At 51.3% G+C, this 20265-nt stretch overlaps 1 protein-coding gene across 1 annotated transcript; it reads right to left on the minus strand.

The window, feature by feature from the left end:
• Window positions 1-89: 89 nt before the first annotated feature.
• On the minus strand, window positions 90-19963 carry mbd5 (methyl-CpG binding domain protein 5; the record flags this gene model as incomplete). The annotated part of the gene is made up of 10 exons (XM_084487879.1): window positions 90-2868; window positions 4851-4926; window positions 5237-5310; window positions 6673-7794; window positions 8385-8490; window positions 8800-8974; window positions 15831-18269; window positions 18640-18796; window positions 19086-19188; window positions 19752-19963. 10 exons carry the CDS (start codon window positions 19961-19963, stop codon window positions 2797-2799), a joined length of 4536 nt encoding a protein of 1511 aa, XP_084344005.1. The 3' UTR covers window positions 90-2796.
• Window positions 19964-20265: the final 302 nt, after the last annotated feature.

Raw genomic sequence — 20265 nt, forward strand, 5'->3', positions numbered from 1 at the left:
AAAACAAAAACAATGGCAAAAAAAGAATGACTCTTGACAAAGGGCCAAGTGCACAACATACTTTACACAACATACACGCAAGTTTATTTCTGTAAAGTATATATTACTATATACTCGTTTACATGTTGGAAAACAAATACTGACAACAAAGGGGGTATTTCCCCCCCTCCCCCACGTTGGGCACACTTAAAGAGCAAAACTGAGAATGGCAAACAAACAAAGCAAAACACAACACAAGGCAACAGGCATCGTCCACTTCAGAAACTCGCTGGGAACAATCATAACCCATACCGATTGGTGGAGGGGGAATAAAACAAACCATGGTTGGAGACATTTCAGAAAACCAAAACATGTTGAAGTCAGGACTTCCCAAAGGACTTAATGAAAAAACCGAAAAACCGTTCTGCACAAATCCATGGAAACATGAGGTAGGCCAGGATGTCTTGGGTCCCGTACGTACATTGCACTGAAGGAGAAGTGTGTGTGGGGGCGTGGGGTTGAGGCTGCAGAATTAACTTTGGGGGGAGACAGCGTGCGGGATTTCCACGGCGCGTCGTTCATTTCGGAGCTCTACGCCTTTAGGGTTTAGTTGAGTGTTTTAAATGGAGGTCAGAAGTCCCATGGAGATATTACTGTAAAAGTCGCTTTGACTGTAAAAATAATAATAAATAAAAGGAAAAGTGTAGTTTCTTAATGTTGGTAAATTTGTGGTTTTACTTGAAGCGAGGGTGTTGCCAATGCGTTACGGTTAACATCAGATAAATGCTCTGCAAAACAGACTTATTATTGCACGGTTTAGTTCTGTAGTGAATTCATGTTCCTACTGAGAGACAGGGGTGAGACAGGAGCAGGGAAAAGGTTCTGCTTCTGTATGGACCGGGGGATCTCCTAGGGTTCATTTACGGTCACTTGATTTCAGACATTTTAGCTTGGGAACACTTTAAGTGAAATAGATGACTTAAGGGGTTTATGGACCATCTACAAGTAATTGACATGCAAAACAATACAATACAAAGTAGAGGGGCCAATGTTTGCCCTCTCTGTCCTGGGGCCCTTGGTAGGGTCGCCGTGCCCTTTGAAGGGAAGCCACGTCCAAGGGGAACACCTTAAGGTGAACATGGACGTTCTCACTGCCACGGCGGGAAACGGTTATGAACTGTACTCACACTCACACAAAATACTGGTTTTAGCTCTTTGACTCTGTGGGTCTCTCAGATGTGTTGTATGTTAAATGCTTTTATTACCCCCCCATAAAGAAAATTAAAATAGTATTGTTTTTGTGAAACACTTCTTAAATAAAAAGGTAAATCAAATAAAAATACAAATGGTCTAGAATACATTAACTGTTCACACGTAAAAAATAAGCCTAACTTACACACAGACATAAAACATATAAGGCTTGAGTTTTCAACTCTTGGTAGTAATTATTGCCATCTAGCATGTTTTGTAAAGCTTAAAAATAAATATGAAATGCTGTACATAAATAATTTACAACAATGAACACCGGAAGCACACAAAATGGAAAATAACTAAACATAAGGCCCCTTAATTGCAAGAAATGCTTTTTAACGTTCTCAAATCTCAAGTTAGTGTTGCTCATTACAATCTAGACTCGGGGGTCATAATCTACACCTGGCCTCTGAAGGTTGGTTATTCTACCTAAAGCTATTGGATATTGAAGATCATCCCTATAGTATGAGGGAATCGGGTGCAATAGAAGCACACAAGCATAATCCACTTCGCAAACACTGTCAGTTCAGTTTTAAGGTTATCTTGTCTCGTTGAGCTACCTAAAAAAAAAAAATCAACCTCAGCCAATCAGAAACTGGCGTTTTGTAGGCGGCCTGGCATGCCATTCACCAGCAGCAGTACTTTGCCCAGGACCAAACACTGTCAATCAGTTTTACGGTTATCTTGAGCTACCTAAAATCAACCTTAGCCAATCAGAAACTAGCGTTTTGAAGGCAGCAGCCAGCAGCCCAGGACCAAACACTTTCTATCGGTAAAGTTCACTCAGAGAGTTGTTCCTCTTCTGACACTAATAACCGGGTGCAGCTGGACTTGTATATGAAGTGGTCTGTTGGCCAACTAGGGGGATGGGAGGGGAGGGGGACTCGCACACACTGACAACTGCCGTTCCTTCGCCCAAAAGGAATGAAAAGGGGGAAACCGGTCGGAACTACATTTCAACGTATTAAAAAAAGCTTTCGGCTGTGTTTGTGTCTCTCTGAATAGAAACAGGGGCGTTGGTACGCCTCATCGCGTTTCTTTTGTACAATAAAAAGATAAAGTGTGCATCGGGTCTGCTTGTACGTGACGTTGTACACTATTTACATACAATTCTTGATAGCAGGACATTTCAGGACTATGTACATATTGAAAATGTATCAGAAATATTTGGACTGTCTATTCTTCTTAAATATGTAAGGTACGCTCGTTACTCTCTCTCCACTCGGATGTACTGCCGTGTTCTTGAAAAAAAAAAAGTTAACTCGGCAAACTGTAGAGAATCTCAAACAGTTTTTTTTTTTCAGTTTGTTTCTGTGTTTTTTTTGCAGTTACAACTGTATCGGTGGTCGGGTTATTATCCAGCACCTTCCCTCCATCGGTCAGCCGAGTCGACCGTCATGATGCACTGCTGATGTCCGCGTGTGTAGCACCTGGTGAGGTCAAAAGGTCAAGAGGGATGGCCCAAAGGGGACAACGTGGCATAAGGCTTGGGGGACGCGTGCGGGGGGAGGGGGGGAGAGGGAGGGAGAGAGAGAGGGAGGGAGGGAGCGTGTGGCACATTCAGTGTTATCTGGAGATCTTCCTCCTCTTGGCTTTGGGGGCTCGGACCTGACGCTCTCTCGATGGCATCTGATGGACCTGCAGGGGGGGGGGGGATAACAGACAGGGTTGTTCACATCACAGGCTTTAAAGACATTGATGCGCAGACTAGAGGGTGACACGGGAGTGGCTTTTGACTCCCTTCCCATCCCGCTCCCAGAAAAATTCTCCCGTCCCGTCCCGCTCCCGCGGTGGGGCTTAAAAGACATTCCTGTCCTGCCCGAAATCCCGAAGAATGATTCCCACTCCTGTCCCCTTACCGTAAAAATTAAAAAAATCTCCCCGTCACAAGACCGCATCCGCGAACTACAGCTGACATTCTGAAAATTATATTATCAGTCATCATCAGCTCGCTAACGAGAAGCAGTAGTACATTTAGATGCATGAGCATTCAAGTCAAGAAATTCAGCGAGTCTGACAAACTCTTGGAGAGGACAAAGGAGAGGAAGACGGGCGTGCAGCCTGTTTGGACCTGTGAGTAAAACAAACCATGGACGAGCCGTGCAGCGCTTGTTTATATGGATGTGTGGATCCACGTTTAAAGCTCTGTTCTATGAAATGTCTGTTTAACACGTTATGATGCCATCGCTAAACAAAACAGTAACAGGTGCTCTGTATTAATCAATAACGCACACCCCGCGGAGGCGGTGGAAAGGGGAACGGAGCAAAATAAATAAAGAAGCAATCGAATAAAAGGAAATCAATAAATAAACGTCAACTTAAACAACCTAAATATTCCCTTTTTCTCTATGATTCAATAATGACACTCTGTAGTTTAATATTGATAAAATGTATTTATTTATATAATTTTGTCTATTTGTCTCTCTATCGCCCGCTCCCGTTGATTTCTATGCTCTATCCCGTCCCGATCACTTTACCAACAGTGAATTGACTCCCGTCCCGCGGGAATCCCGTGACCTGCTGGATTCCAGAAAAATACTCACTCTCTAGCGTGGACTAAACAAAATGCCGGCCCATTCATTTCATTGGGTCGGCTCATTGGCGCAATGAGGCCCTGCGATATGGGAGCTGACATCTTGATTTATTGGCGCTGACATTTTGATTTAAGACCTCAGTCCACTCCCTGCTCAGCCATTGGGAATGTTCCAGTCACCGGCCTGTGTTGACACGAGGTTAGGGTTCCCTGAACCAATCAGGGAAGAGGTGGGTCATAAAAAGAGTGCTTCACTCCAGAAGAGCTGAGCGATGGTTATGGGATTTCATCCAGACCATTATTCTGGATCCTTTCAGTTCATTTTCCACTTCCAAGGGGCGTTATGAACGGGCACCGACCAAAATGCCGCTGGACACAATTGGATAGACCTTCAACCAATCAGAGCAGCTAAACCTGTGACACATCAGAGGCAGCCATCTTGGTTGATTACGAAAAATGCCTCAACCGCCCTCTCATAGGGCGCTCCTCTGTTCAGTCATCCTGTCCGACCCGCCCACTTTTAGATAAACAGCAGTGATTGGCCTGGCCGCTGTTTCTCAGGAGAGACGTGGCAACACTTTGATTAACCTGGGTTACGGTTTATTTACATTTATTTATGATTCTCAAGTACTACTACACTCTCGAGGCATCACAAAATCCCATGATGCATCCTGAAGTTATATTAAAAGGTCAGGGGTATAGAATTTAATGACAGACACCAAATCCGTGGAAAATGCACCATGTGACCACTTGATGGCGAGGCGGCCGCCTGTTCTGATTGAAGGCCGTTCATCTATTCCCTGTGAACCCTTCTCTTAGCTGCTATGCATGATTGTAAACACCTTTTGAGGTTTCAAAATTGACAGAGACACTGACACTGGATTATCCGTTTACGTTAGTTTTATGCGATCAAACACAACAAAGTCGCGACATCATTTGTGGTCGTAACTTGAAAAAGGGAAGTTTGTTCGTAAGGGTATTTTGGGGGTGGCCTCTCAGGAGGAAGAGGTTAAGCGATGAAAGTGGAGTATAAAAGGCATGGAGATAGGAGATGTACATGTGTAAGAGGGGAAAGGAGGCTACTCACTGTGCCCGATATCTTATCCAGCTCACTCATGGCCTCGTGGATAGCAGCTTCCAAATGGTTGTTTAGTTTGCCCGGCCTGTGAAACACAACACCGGCACGCTTAAAGACACACTTCAACACAGCACAGCAGGCAGCCCTGTCCATCATCAATATCAAATATTGTGCACAATGCTTGAAAATTTATCTCTTTTGTTCAAGATATAGATATAATATATACAGCTCTAATAATATCATGGTCCACTGTCACCGTTTCCTTTGGGCATTGATCCCTCGACAAAGGATGCTCCGAGTCTAGTTTGTACGTACAAGTGACAACCAAGCTGAAAACATGGTTCCTGGTCTAGAGAAACAGGAGAGGGGAGGAGCCTGTCTGTATATGGACTTACTTCCTGCTCCGTTTGGTGGCCCGGTCGAAGGCCTCCAGGTCGTGGGTTAGTGTCTTAAGTGTTTCTGGTTCGACCTGGGACAGGAAACAAGACGTCAGTGGTGGCACAGGGAACTCAGTGGCTGATTAAGGATGAAGACAATAGCATCACATATCCAATATATATATATAGATAAGGCAGCCATTATATTAAAAAAAAGTTATCCGCAATGTCAAGATTAACAGAGCCTCATCAAAACTTAGGCTTAGGGTTAAAAAGTTTATTACTTAGTTTCTTAACCTCAAAAAACAGATCTAGCCTGGGACCCAGACGAATCTGCGAGCTCATGTTCTATTGGCTCTAGCACATGTGTCCGGCCCCCCTCCCGTTCAGACAGGTTTCCAGGAGACCTGGCCCGGGTATAGGGCCAATCCCATAGACATTATAAAGAGTAGACGCCGCATTGTCTGCTTGGACACAAGAAATGCGGCCGCCATCTTGGACCGGTCATACTCCGAGTTGCGTAGCAGCAGAAGACACAAGATGCCAGAGCACTGCAGCATATTACTGCTCAAATCGGCGGACCATCGCAAACAGGGCCTGGGGGATTACTTTTCAGGAGGAGACACGGTTTGGCATCGACAACCAGACTTGTTGTCATTGGTTGTGTCTGTGTTTCACAAGTTAAGGCTGCACCACATTGCCAAACTCGCCTCTCTTGAACTGCAGAAAAGGAACACGAGAAAGAAGCTCTGCAAAACAGTCCTCTTTCAGGATTAGGAAAGTCCTCTTTCCTAGCAAAATACCTATCATAGCCTACATCACATATCATAGGGTGACCAGACGTCCCCGTTTTTGGCTGCCTGTCCCTGGCTAAATACAGAAAAAACTACCTGTCCCCGTTTAGTTTTTGAAGACACATTAGGTTTTTCAATCAGATTGCTAGTTGGACTGGAAATGTCTTTTATATATCATATGACATATCATATCAGAATATTCTATTACTGTTAAGCCCACAAAATATTAAAACACGCCGAACCATGTGTCCTGTATCATAGCTACGTGTATGACCTTTTCAGAAAAACAACCTGCGTGAAAATCGGTTTGGTATTCAGTGAGGTATGATGAATTAAATGCGCTGACAGTTCATTCAGCCAAACTGATTACACTGAGTGGAGCGGTCCACCGGTCCAAGATGGCGGCCCTAGGGCTCGTCAGCTCCAGTTGACAGTAGCGGTCGATGCGGCGTCTACTCTTTATAATGTCTATGGCCAATCCCAACCGTTTTTCCAACAGGGGGCAACAGCGCCACATGCATAAAGACCCGTTCCATCAGCAGGCTAGGTCTGAGGCAGACCGCGCATCCGCTCCCCACCAGCACCCATCGACGCTCACCTCTCTACGAACAAACGCGTTCTGACATGCGGACAGCCGAGCGACCAGCCCCCGCCCCTCACCTTGACCTGCTCCCGGGGGTGCTGCCCCTGCTGCTCCCCGGCCAGCCTGGCGGGCCAGGGGGGGAGGCCCCTCAGCGGGCCCCACAGCACCTCGCCCACGCGGAATCCCCTGGCGCGGTACGGCGAGTCGGGCCGCCGCAGCTCCTCCTCGCTGCTGGGGCTCTTGGTGTCCGAGGGGCTGGCCACCGCGCCGCCGTAGCAGCGGCCGTTGTAGGGGCCGTAGTCCCGGCCCGTGGCCAGGGGCCCGTCCAGGCTGGTGGAGGAGCCCGGCGACTGGTCGTCCCCGGTCAGCTCCTGCCGCGGCGGGCCCAGCGCGTCCCCGTAGCCCCCCCGGGAGACGTAGAGCCGCCCGGGCGCCGCGCCGCTCAGCTGGCCGCAGAGCTCCAGCGCCGGATCTGGGAGCTCGCTGTAGTGGGCGGGGCCCCGGCCGACGACACCGTCGAAGGTGCGATAGCCGTTGCCGCCTCCGCCACCTCCGCCGCCTCCGCCGCCACCGCCGTCAGGGTAACCCTTCCGGAGGTCCTGGGAGAGCTCGGGGGGGCAGGGGGGCCCGGGGGCGAGGCCGGCGGGTCTCTCTGCGCAGGGGCCACTCCTCACCTGCGTGGAGCACTCCAGGAACTCCTCCCCGCCCCACGCCGCGGTGTTGCCCCCGCTCTGGCCGTCGAACCACCCCGCGTGCCGCAGCTCGCCCTCCCACGGGCCCCTGGGGGTCCCGCGGCCCGGGGAGCCGAAGAAGTCGCCGGGCTCCGGCGTCCCCTTCCCGAGGTCCGGGGTATGCTGGGGCGGGCCCGCCCCCGGCCCCGCCCCTCTGCATCTCGACGGGGCCTCGTGCAGGGCGGAGCCGGCGGGGCGAGAGAGGCAGACGGGCTCGCCGGCCGAGGTGGCGAAGGCACTCGCGGCGGCGGACGGGGCGGCCTGCGTGGCGCCGCTTGACGCGGTGGTGATGGTGACGTGCACGCCCTTCCTGGCCGCGTCCACCACCGCCCGGTAGATGGCGTCCACGGCGTGGTCACCCGGCGGCCCCGCTGGGGGCCCCTCGCCTTTGGGGGGAGGCTCCCGGTGCTGCGGCCGCGGAGACCGGAGCCCGTCTCCGTACTGGCCCTGGTTGGCCACCATCCCCTGCTGAGAGACACGAGAGCCCGGTCACATGGAGACGTCCAGGGGGGAGGTCTTTGTGTACAACATTCTCTTTGGTATATTTTAATATTTATTTTTGGAAGGTTTTTATCCTTTTTATTGTAGATTAGGACGGTATGGGAGAGAGAGGGGGATGACATGCAGCAAAGGACTGCGGGCGGGAATCGAACCCCGGTCGCTGCGGTAAGGCCTGGGCCTTAATGGTATCGCGCTCTACCCGGTGTACCTCCGGGCCTCCCCTCTTTGGTATATTTTGTATTCATATTTTCTTTGGCCTTTAGAGACCAGTGTTGGGAGGATGGACAGGGTTGAGCGAGAGAGAACGACGTGAAGCCGGTGAACTCAGGCGGGATCGAACCAGGGTTGCTGCAAGGCATTTCTGACTATGTGGGGTATGGACCTGCAGTGTGAATTCTAGCTGAAACTAAAAACCCTTAACCCAGTCCCTTCATCAATAGAATACAACCAATAATGGTGCCAGCTTAAAATTAACTTGACAGTCCTCCAGGTTAATGAGGAAAACACTGTTCACAACAAGCGGTGCGACTCTTCTCCCACCGTTGCCGGTGTCTCACCTGGTAGTTCTGGTAAACGCAGGGCATGGCGCTGAGGGTGGTGCCGTCCGGGTAGGGGGGGTGGTCTGGGAAGTGCTGCTGGCCCTGGTAGAGGTGGCTGGGGTGGCTGGGGTGGTTGGGCTGGTGGCTGGGGTGGTTGGGCTGGTGGTTGGGGTGGTTGGGCTGGTGGTTGGGGTGGTTGGGCTGGTGGTTGGGGTGGTTGGGCTGGTTGGGCTGGTGGCTGGGGTGGTTGGGGTGGTTGGGCTGGTTGGGCTGGTGGTTGGGGTGGTTGGGCTGGTGGTTGGGGTGGTTGGGCTGGTTGGGCTGGTGGTTGGGGTGGTTGGGCTGGTGGCTGGGGTGGTTGGGCTGGTGGTTGGGGTGGTTGGGCTGGTGGTTGGGGTGGTTGGGCTGGTGGTTGGGGTGGTTGGGCTGGTGGTTGGGGTGGTTGGGCTGGTGGTTGGGGTGTGGCGGGCCGGCGTGCTGCATGCCCTGCTGGAACTGCTGCCGCTGTAGCTGTTGATGGTGTAGCTGCTTCTGGTACATCTGGGCCCCGGGGCCGCTGCCGAGTGCCTGCATGCCACCCATGCTGCAGCTCAGAGGCGACGGGTTACCTTGGTTGGGGGGGAAGAGGGGCCAGGGGATTACAGGTGTGTTCCAAGAACAATATTTAGATTTTTAGTCTTTCTTTGGGCAAAAATGCATCACCACAAATGTTGTTGCCTTTTTGCCATTAAATATAAAATCGGTAAAACAAATTAAATAGATCAATTTTTGGATCCATTTTTGCCTCCACTGCATCAGTCGGCACTACATATTCAGCAAACTGATTTTTTCCAGTCATGCTCCATGTATATGAGCCCTTGATACAACTCCAAAAAACGAAAATGCCTTTTCAGTATGACAATCGCACCAAGACATGAACAAAAAAAACATATGCGAGAGCTTGCACTTAAACGGAGCCTGGGTCTGTTGAAGGTGGCATTGCTGTCTTTAGGCTGTGATAGCCATAGGATAGGATAGGTACATTGTACCTTTTTTTTTTTTAAGTTAGGTGTCTCGTGTTTTTCACCTTTGGTTGGTAGTTTGGTAGCCAGCATGCTTGTAAGGTTGGTTTGGACAGGGGCCTCTGAATATGTGTTTTCCTCGGATTTTGGCACAAGGGATTATAACATTTGATCCTGTGTATTAATGAAATACTGAAGCTAGCTTAGGCTAGTGACTGCTGTGAATAGGGCAGCTGGCAGCTAGGGAAAGACCTTGTGACAGCACGGAAAGACGGCTGACAGGAGGAAATAGACCCTGCCGGGGCTGCAATGGGTTAGCAGCCCATTGTGGCAGTAGCCCAGGCTTTATTAAGCTATGGGTTACACCCTACCAAGCTACTAAACGATATAATGGAAAAATACCCCTAGAGTCAGCGAGAGCAGGGGCGGAAGATAACTCACCTGTGATGGACACGGTTAATGACCCTGGAACGAATTCGACTATGAGTAAGGAAAGCATGTCGGTGGAAGCCATTAGTTCAAATTTAACTGAGAAGAAGCTGCAGGTGTGTGTGTGTGGCTGGCAGAAGGTTACTACTATGAAGGGCCTAAGAATCCATCAAGGTAGAATGAAGTGCTTGGTAGAGGGAACACAGGGAACCCGCATTGATAGCTACTTCTTAAGAAGTGTATTAAGTCAGTCGGTTGAAGTCCAGTGACAAGAAGTAACCCACAGTTCGCAGGACATCAGCACCCCTGATGTTGTGGAGGTAGAGTCAAGCACCGAGGCAGAAAGGGAGGCCAGCCAATGAAAGAGGGAGAAGTGTGGCCAGGCGCAGCAGAAGGTAGGACTTGGGAAGATGTTAATAACGATCTGGTTAGCACTCTGGGACGGCTTAAAGGGACGGCTGAAAGCAAATTGGAGAAAATGGGGGACATTATCTACAGCTACGGTAATATTGTTGAGATTGTTGAGAAATTGTTGAGAAAACGGCAACATGAGGTAGTCAAGTCTAGGCGCCAGCAAGAGATAGATAGACTCATCCAGGAGAGGAGGCAGCTTAAGAAGCAGTGGAGAAAAGCTACAGATGACGAGAAGGAAGGTATTGACTGTCTACAGGCAGATGTGAGGGAGCGGTTGGCAGTGCTAAGAAGAGCAGAAAATATTAGGAAAAATAGGAAGAAGAAATCGCGAGCTAGAGTAGCATTTTATAAAGATCCATTTAAATTTGTTAAGTCATTATTTTATAGGCAGAAGAGTGGTAGTCTTATGGAACCTAAGCAGAAGCTTGAGGAGTACTTGGAGGGAGTGCATAAAGATGGGGAGAGGTTCAGAGAGATGGTGCTTCCCGCAGATATCCCACCTATTGGTGAATTAAGTAGTCAGTGTGACGATAGCCCACCAAGGTGGAAAGAGGTACAAGAAGTAATAAAACGTGCAAAGGCCTCTTCAGCCCCGGGACCCAATGGAGTGCCCTACCGATTATATAAGAGCATGCCGGATGTTTTAAGATTCCTATGGAAGCTAATGAGAATAGTTTGGAATAAGCAGAGTATTCCCAAGGCGTGGCGTAGGGCTGGGGGAATATTTATTCCCAAAGAGAGGGACTCAGTTGAGATTAATCAGTTTAGACCAATTAGTCTACTGAATGTTGAAGGGAAGGTCTTCTTCAGTGTTGTGGCTCGGAGATTGACAAGTTATCTTGAAAAGAATAGACTAATTGATACCACGGTTCAGAAAGCTGGAATCCCTGGTTTCTCCGGATGCTTAGAGCATACCAGTATGATTTGGCACCAAATTCAGTTAGCGAAGCGCGAGAGGAGAGACCTGCATGTTGTATTTTTGGATTTGGCTAATGCCTTCGGGTCAGTACCACATAGTCTGTTATGGGAGGTCTTTGATTACTTTAGAATCCCAGGTAGCATTAAAAGCCTAGTTAAAGCTTATTTTCTGGATATGCAACTTTGTTTTAATACGGCAGTATGTACGGAGTACACCACAGGGTGGCAACAGCTTGAGATAGGAATAATGGCGGGATGTACAATCTCCCCACTCGCCTTCACAATGGCGATGGAGGTCATTATCAGGGCCTCTAAGTGGGTAGTGGGTGGGGAGAAGTTGCAGGGAGGGCCACGCCTCCCCCCAATTAGGGCTTTTATGGACGACATGACAACCATGACATCAACCGGTCCGTGCACCAGCAGGTTGCTGGATAAGTTAAATAGCAATCTGCAATGGGCTAGAATGAAGCTGAAGCCAAGTAAGTCTAGGAGTCTCTCAATCGTTAAAGGGAAGGTAGTAGATAAGAAGTTTGCTATAAATGAAGAGGTGATGCCTACAGTTCTGGAGAAGCCAGTGAAGAGTCTGGGAAGGTGGTACGATGCAAGCCTTAGTGATAAGGCACAGGTTGAAGGATTGTAAGATGTACTAAGGCAGTGTCGCAGGCTAAACAAGGGCAGTGGGTGAATTGGGAGGGAGTGGAGAAGAAGAAGATAAAGTGGAGAGATCTATGGAGCATGGAGGCTAGCAGGATCAGATTTATGATAGGTGCCACTTATGATGTTCTCCCATCTCCCCAGAACTTAAATCAGTGGTTTGGTGAGGATGAGACATGCACACTATGTTCCTGTGTGTGCAGCCTCCGCCATATCCTATCAGGGTGCAAGGTAAGTCTCTCCCAGGGGCGCTATACATGGCGTCATAATCAGGTTTTGAAATGTTTGGCTAGACCATTTAGAGGCAGGCATAGAGTCGGGCAGCTAAGTAATGGAGGAGCCTGGGAATTGAAGACGGACCTTATTCAGCAGGTTGTTGTGCCTCCAGTCCACACATCGTTAGCACTCGGCTAAGACCAGATATGCTATTGTGGTCAGACTCAGAGAAGATTGTTTATTTTATTGAGCTTACAGTTCCTTGGGAAGACAGAGTTGAAGTAGCCAATGAGCTTAAGAAAGCGAAGTATGCTGAGATGGCTGGAGAGGCAGCACAGCGAGGCTGGAGTACGCGACTAAGGCCTATTGAGATCGGTGCGCGGGGGTTCGTGGCTAGATCTGCTATTAGCTTGCTGACTGAACTGGGTATTTGTGGACGAAGTCTGAGGCAGGCAGTAAGTAACATGTCCGTTGCAGCAGAACGAGCAAGTGAATGGCTGTGGATAAGGAGAAAACATACTTCCTGGGGTTACCAAGCTAAGCTAAGGTAAGCCAGATGTGCTAACGTGTGCTATTGTGCTAATGTGTTTGTTTGGTCAGGGTTAGCGGTAGGGCTAGGGGTACGATGCAGGAAAGAGAGTGTTTAGATGCATTAAATGTGGCAATGTGGTGGCAGCATTGAGGGGGGTGAATCCAGGACGCTGGTTTCATTGTTAAGCCTTCAGGAGGTGTCGTGGGCCTAACGAAATATCTGTGAAAGAGGGTGCCCACTTGATAACCCCAATGATATTTTGCTTACTGCATACTGCTGTATTTACTGCCGTTAGTTGGGCTAGTTGTCTCGTGTTTTTCATCTTTGGTTGGTAGCCAGCATATAGGTTGTTTAAGTTGTTTAAGTATAAGGTTTGTCTTGTCAGGGGGGCATTGTCACTATCTGGAGCTTGCACTTAAACGGAGCCTGGGTCTGTTGAAGGTGGCATTGCTGTTTTTAAGCTGTGATAGCCATAGGATAGGATAGGTACATTGTACCTTTTTTTTTTTAGTTAGGTGTCTCGTGTTTTTCACCTTTGGTTGGTAGTTTGGTAGCCAGCGTGCTTGTAAGCTTGGTTTGGACAGGGGCCTCTGAATATGTGTTTTCCTTGGATTTTGGCACAAGGGATTATAACATCTGATCCTGTGTATTAATGAAATGCACACGCTGTACACATGGTGAAATGTGATGGCAAAAACTACAGCATGGAAGCAAGACGAGACACGTTTCCCCACGCCACCGGTTTTGCTGACTCTTCCTTCAGTGAGCTGCCCTGTGCGTCCAATCACACGATGACAGCAGGGAGCAACTTGGATCATTGGCGTGGCCAAACGTTTAAAGGGCAACACTTGCATGTTGGACTTGTATCAAGCAGAAAAATATACATCAACGGTTACACATAGACGTAGAGCACCCTGACACACGCACATACGCTACTTCACACAAACACGTTGTGCTGTGGTAAGAATTAACTTTAGGATGTTTCAAGAACCAAAAAGAAACATTCCTAAACAACTTAATGCCGTAAATGTATGCAGCCCAACGAGGTGGCTGGCTCTGTGGTTTTTAATCACTAGAGTTAATGTGTCCACTCAGTCACAGAAAAACAAACACTTTATTGTTATTGTGTCAGCTGGCCTATTATTCATAGGCCAGTTGACACAATAACCAAAATTCCCTGTACAAAACTGTCCATTTCAGACGTGGAATCAATGAGAACAAAACACCGGAGATAAAAGAAAACCGGACCAAACCCTTCCTCTCTGGTTGCCCCTGGCAACTTCCCTCTTGCGGCCCCTGGCAACCAGAGGGTGGCAGAAGGCCTCTGTGTGTGTGTGTGTGTGTGGTGCTGGCTGGGACAGCTGGTGAGATGCTGTGCATGGCTGAAGGCTACACTCACTGGCGGCCTTCTTTTTTTCATCTCTCCCTCTCCCTCCCTCCCTCCTTCTGCTGATGTGATTGGAGCCGCATGGTGATTGGTGGAGCCGTGTTCGCCCACCCGTTCCAAGGCTGCTATGAAAGTGTGTGTGTGTGGGGTGGGGGGGAGGGGGGTTGGGGTGTACTGCAGTCAAGGCAGCTACAATGATCTCTGGGCCGGCAGTGAGGTGAAGGGTGAGGTGGAGGGACAGATGGTGCATGGTGCTTATGCTCTACCGCTAGTTGAATGAAACCACTGACTGGGGCCTGTTAAAACTATTCAAAAGAATGCTAATCACCTGATGTGGCCGCTAGCCACCGGCTCACACAGTGGTCGTCGTGAAATGGATCCTCACGCTGAAAACACCCTTTGAAATCACTATTTGCCGAGCAGCTTCCACGACCAGCTACCAAAGGAAGATGGGTAGCTGAGGTAGCTTAGTCTGTATCCACTTTCCACGTTCCTCGAAAAGAAGCATGTTTTTTGTATGTTTAAGGTACAAACATAAATTAAAGTACTGCGTTTTATTTACTATACCGAGATCAATACTGATACTTTAGATCAGAGGTGGGCAAACTACGGCCCGGCCCATTGTTTAATCCAGCCTGTCAGGAATATTCAATTAGTAATAGGCCTATTCATTTTATTGGATTTTTTTTGCATTATTATGCTTTATGACCGAGTGAGAGAGACCGGAAGGTAATCAGCAAAACATTTTTGTCTGTCCATCCACAACTCAACACGTCAAAAGCCTTTAACTACTGTCATACAAACTAGTAAAGGCAACCAAGCCTTTCTCTGAATGGGAGTTTTTGAAGGAATGCATGGTAGAGACAGCAAGTCTTTTATGCCAAGAAAAAAAAAGCAAATTTAAAACATACGTTTATCACGCAGAACAGTTACTCCCCGCGTATAACTCGTTGACGGAAACTCGGCCAATGGGTTAAGCAAGAAAGCAGAGTCTTTTAACTTGTACTCGTTAGCCCTGGACGAAAGTACCAATTTAAAAGACACTGCTCAACTATTGATTTCTGTCCGGGGGATTAATGCCAATCAACAACTATTCTATAAAGTGCATGGTTGATTCTGGTGAAGTAGGCATCTCACGCTTCACTGTACATGTCATCGCCCACGTCTGCGAGCAGCTACATAATCAGTACTGCATGACAAACATCAATTCAGGTCTCTTTTTTTTTTTGACAAATAATGAGCCTTCTGTCCTGGACACCAGGTGGCCTGGAGCAGGTCCTGATGGCCTCGCTTGCATTCGTATTAAAAAACATATGAGGAAGTATGAGGCGCCATTAACCACACACACACACACACACACACACACACACACACACACACACACACACACACACACACACACACACACACACACACACACACACACACACACACACACACACACACACACACACACACACACGGTTACTATGGCTACCAGCTAGCTGGACGCTGATCTTTTCACAGCCTCTGAGCTGAGCTCATCTGAGCTGTATCACAACAACCCATTGAGCATTTCTGCTTAGCCGCGAGTGACGCTAGTGTACTCATAAAACAAAACAAGAGGAGCGCACTGGCCGCATGTCAATTAAGCCCCGCAGCCACCGGGACAGCCGGTCAATTTGCATAAGAGCCGGACTTCTTGGGCCAGAAGCCTCCATCGGTTTAACCCTTTGGCAAAATAAAAAAACTAACGAAAACGCACTAAACCTTGGTGCATTTTTCGCTGCGTTTGTGACTAAAGCGACACAGCCGTCCCCCTCCTATACCTCAACTAAGTGAATAAAGCTTAATGGACAATGGGGCTTGGTAGGGTATGGCACTGACATAACCATCAGTAGGGCGGACTGGTCTTCTGAGGGGAGGAGTCTCACCTGCGTTGACCGGTCCACAGCCTCCGTCTCCGACGCCACGGGCCATGGCCGCCATGCCAGGCCGCCTCATGCCGTGGAGGAGGAGGTTCTGCTGCTGGGGGGAGGGGCCGGGGTGGGACAGCGGCGGCGGGTGGGAGCCCACGTGGCCCAGAGGCACGCCATCGGGGCCGGGGCCGACGCCGGCACTCACAGGGCCACGGTTCCCCAGGGCGGACGCGTGCATCTGGGTCATCATCTCCTGGCCGGGGTGATGCTGAGGGTGAGGGTGAGGACGGGGGCCCAGCTGGCCCCCAGGGGCCTCGTCCATGTTCTGGCCGTGCGGCATCGCTGGCGCCCCGGGGCCCCGCAGTCTCTGCTGAGCGAGGAGGTGCTGCGGCGGTCCCCGGGGGACCCTCATGCCGGGGCCGGTGGGACCGTCGCCGCAGTGCAGCGGGTCGGCCCCTAGGGGCCTCGGCCCGGCACCGGCCATGACGTGAGAACCCTGGTGGCTCATGGACTGGAGGAGCTGAGCCATGGAGGTGTTGGGCGGCAGGCCGCCCATGCGAGCCCCCTGCCGCAGCGGATCCACAGGGCCGCAGGGGCCCGGGACCCGAGGACCCCCCGTGCCGGGTTTGTTGAGCATGCTGTAGGCCACACTGTTACCGCCGTCGTGGACAGCGGCAGTGGCGGCGGCGGCGGCGGCGGGGCCGGACGGCTGCTTGCGTTTCCTCAGGGGGTCCCGCTGCTGGGCCATCAGCTTGTCCCGGAGCGCCGCCCGGCCGCTCTGGGCCTCGGGCGCGCTGAGGAGCGTGGCGGCGTGCGGCGGGAGCATGGGGTTTAAAGTGCTGTGTCCCTCCATGCCTCGAGGGCTGCTCAGGAACCCGGGTGGCCGGGCGCCCGCTTCGGTCACGTCCCCGCCGCCACCGCCACCGCCTGGAACAGTGTTCCCCAAGCCGCCGACACCACCACCGCCGCCGGCCGTGGGGCCGTGGTCCGCGGCGGCATGCTTGTTTTGATATGCTAGCTGTGCTTTGGCTGCAGCGGACAGGAGGCTGCTGGCTGGGAAGGAGGCAGCTTTCTGTTGGTTGAGGATCTGGTTCAAAGGCATGCCCAGGAGACCTGGGTGGCCGTTCTGGGAAGCACTTTGGGTGGATAGTGACGAGGGGGAGGAGGAGGAGGTGGGGGAGTACATGGGGTTACCATGCTGCTGCTGGGCCCCGACGGAGCCGGCCATGCCGGACAGCATCTGGGAGTCGATGTACTGGTGGAGCAGGTCGGCTTTGTTGGAGGAGGGGCTAGAAGGCAGGGCCGGCAGAGGGGAGCCCATGGCCGAGCGGGGGGAGCTCGGTACCTTCACGCTCCCGGGGTGGGCCTGCTGCCCCGAGGGCATGGCAAAGCTCCCGTGGTCCAGGGAGGTGGACGGGGGCCGGGACCGGTGGGGGGAGGCCTCCACCCGGCCGGACGTGTGGACCGGGGAGGTGACGGGGGACGGGGACATGGAGGGGGCGAGGCCGGCGTGGTGGGGCCTCTGGACGTGGCCCGTGTGGGGCGCGGGGCCAGACTTGCCCGTGGGTACGGGCAGGTTACTCGCCAAGGGGACGACGGTGGGGGGCGGGACGTTTACATTCATCGTCGGTACCTGAGAGTGGAGGCCGGGCTGGAAGCCGGAGGGGTTCGGGGAACCGGCGGAGGAGAGGCAGACGGGTTTGCTGGGGATGGGGTCCAGGATGCCCAGCGGGTCTTTCTCAGAGGAGGTCATGAGCCTCTGCTGGAGGGCACAGGCGGGAGGTGGTGGCGCTTGCAGAGGGGCGCCCGGGTGCGGGGCGGGCTGCGGTTTGTGGTGGAACGCTGCGCGAGGCGTGTCCATCCTGTGCCGGACGTTACCCGTTACCCGCGACGCGTTCACGACGGGGCTTTTGGCGGCGGCCGTGGGGGAGAGGGTCGCCCTAGTCCTGCCCGTCATCGCACAGGCCGGCTGGCCGAGCGGGGAGCCGTGGCGCAGCATGCTGGGCGGGGACAGCGGCGTCCTGCTGCTCCCGTGGACGGAGACGACGGCCCCGGGGAAGCCACACTGGGTGGTCCGGTAGCACCCCGGTACACCGTCGGGGCTGCCCAGGCTGTCTGTTGTGGGGGAGTGCGGCCCGTCTCCGTACAACTTGGAGCTCGAGGGAGGTGGGCTCAGCATACCCCCGTATCCGACCATGTAGGGGGACTTGGGTCCTGCGTCCGCGCTCCCCAGTCTGTGTGGCCTCGGGTAGCCGGGGTACAGCTCTCCTAGGTGGACTGCGGCCACCTCGTGGGGAGGGTACTGCCTCTGGGGCTGGTGGTGGTGGCCAGCTGAGAGCATCACCTTGAAAGGGTTCTTGCAGTCGGGTAGGGCGTGGTGGGGCAGGCCAACGTGGGGTATAGTCCTTATTGCTCGTTGGGTAGTGGAATGTGGGGGGATGGTGGCCGGTGCACCTTTAGGTAAAACATAACGCACATGTGAATTCATGACAAGAAATGCAAGCTTATGCAAAACGTATAACTCATTATTCGTTGGCACAAACTAATCGGCAAATAGACACAAAACTGTGTTTTTTAATTTATTTTTGAAGGTTTTACCCTTTTTTTGTAGAGTAAGTAAGACAGGAAGGTATGGGAGAGAGAGGGGAAGACATGCAGCAAAGGACCGTGTGCAGGAATAGAACCCTGGTCACTGCAGTAAGGACTGGGCCTTTGGTGGTATGGTACGCGCTCTACCCGGCGAACCACGAAGCGCCCCAACTATGTTATTTTTATTTATTTATCGTTGTGTAACAATACGGCGGCCGTGGCGGCGTTCACGTACCCGTGACGAGCGCCGGGTGGGTCTCAATGCTCCGGTGCAGCGCGGCCACCGCCAGCAGCTTTCTCTTGTGGATGCACAGCTTGGTGACGTCCTCGTCCGACCGCACGTCCTCCGCCGTCCGCTGCTTGACCAGCGCCCCGGGGTCAAAGCTGAACACCTGGGGGGGGGGGGGGGGGGGCCGGGCAAGGGGAGACATGCAGGTGGTTACCTCCATGCAGAGGACGAGGATGAGGTCTCTGACCATGGAAGCAAAGGGTGCGTTCTTTTCTCATTAACTACTCTTTTACCCTCCATAATGACTGTCAACAGAGGATTAACGGCGTGAGGTTTGAGGTCCTCCGTGACATTGACTTCAAAACTAAACCTATAGAAACCAAAAATGACCTTGGAAAGAGGCCTACACCTTTAAAGCCCCAAGGGTCCATTTGGCCTCCAGAAGGACCCACCTTGTGGAGGATGAGTGGGCATTCCAGGCCACACTTGCAGGTGCCATCCGTCAGCAGGTAGGCTTTCAGGTGGTCGTAGCTGGCCAGCACAGAGCCGCTGGGACTGGAGACGGAGAAACAAACAGGAAGTGATGGAGAAAAGCTTGGGGTCTGCAGCCGGATATGACAAGAAAGCAGTGATGTACAGGGGTGGTGGCGGGGGGTACAGTGAACACTGACTATTGTTGTTGTGCAATGTGTAATGCGATATAAATATATATATCCGATCAGGTAACAAATTGGCTCTAAATAGTGGACACTTGTCAACCTATTAACTGCTTTAGACCTACATCATTATGCATTTGAATATAACATGGATTTGCCAACCAGCAAGAGCAAATTCCAGAAGTAGGGGTTTCTTAACAACCAACACCTACTTGTAGCTTTATGAGTAAATGTATTTTTTATATATTTTTTTCCCTTTAAAAATGACTCAAACATTAGCTCACTCAATTTGAGTGAGCTAATGTTTGGGTTCTTGACATACACTATGATTTAAATCATTAACACTATTAAATCAACAAACTTCAATAAGAACATTTGATTCAACTCTGAACCCGGCCGCCTCAAAAGACCGACCTGGCCCGCTGACCCTTCAAATCAACAGAGGAAGAGTGGCGCCCTTACCTTATGTAGATCACCCCTTTGCCGGGCTCCGCCCTGCGCTGCCAGCCAATAGGGACCTGGACCGGGGCTACGTGGCGCTGGTGTCCCGCCTCAAAGTCCTTTCCGCCATTCATATCTCCGCCGCTTTGACGTTCCGACGCCTCACGGGTACATATATACACATATACATATATATGTATATATACATATATATTATATCCATATATACACATATATACATATATATGTATACATATCACACGCGGACCGGAGCCATGGCAACACAAGTCATGTTCGATCTTCAATGCCGTGGTGATGGAGTTGGTGGTGGGAGCAGCCCTTCAGCGTGAAGATGTGTGTGTGCCTGCGCAGCTGTGGCTATGATTCAGGGATGACAGTCGAGCAGGGGTGGGGGGAGCGGGGAGGTAGGGAGGGAAGGGGGAGGGAGTTCAGGGTGAGACCGGGCTCACGACGAGACCCTACCCCTTGAGCTGCAACGCGGCATGTCCGCTCAATGACACGGGCCGTGCTTTTA

The sequence above is a fragment of the Micromesistius poutassou genome (assembly GCF_964030765.1).
Source record: "Micromesistius poutassou genome assembly, chromosome: 24".
In the NCBI taxonomy this organism is placed as follows: Eukaryota; Metazoa; Chordata; class Actinopteri; order Gadiformes; family Gadidae; genus Micromesistius; species Micromesistius poutassou.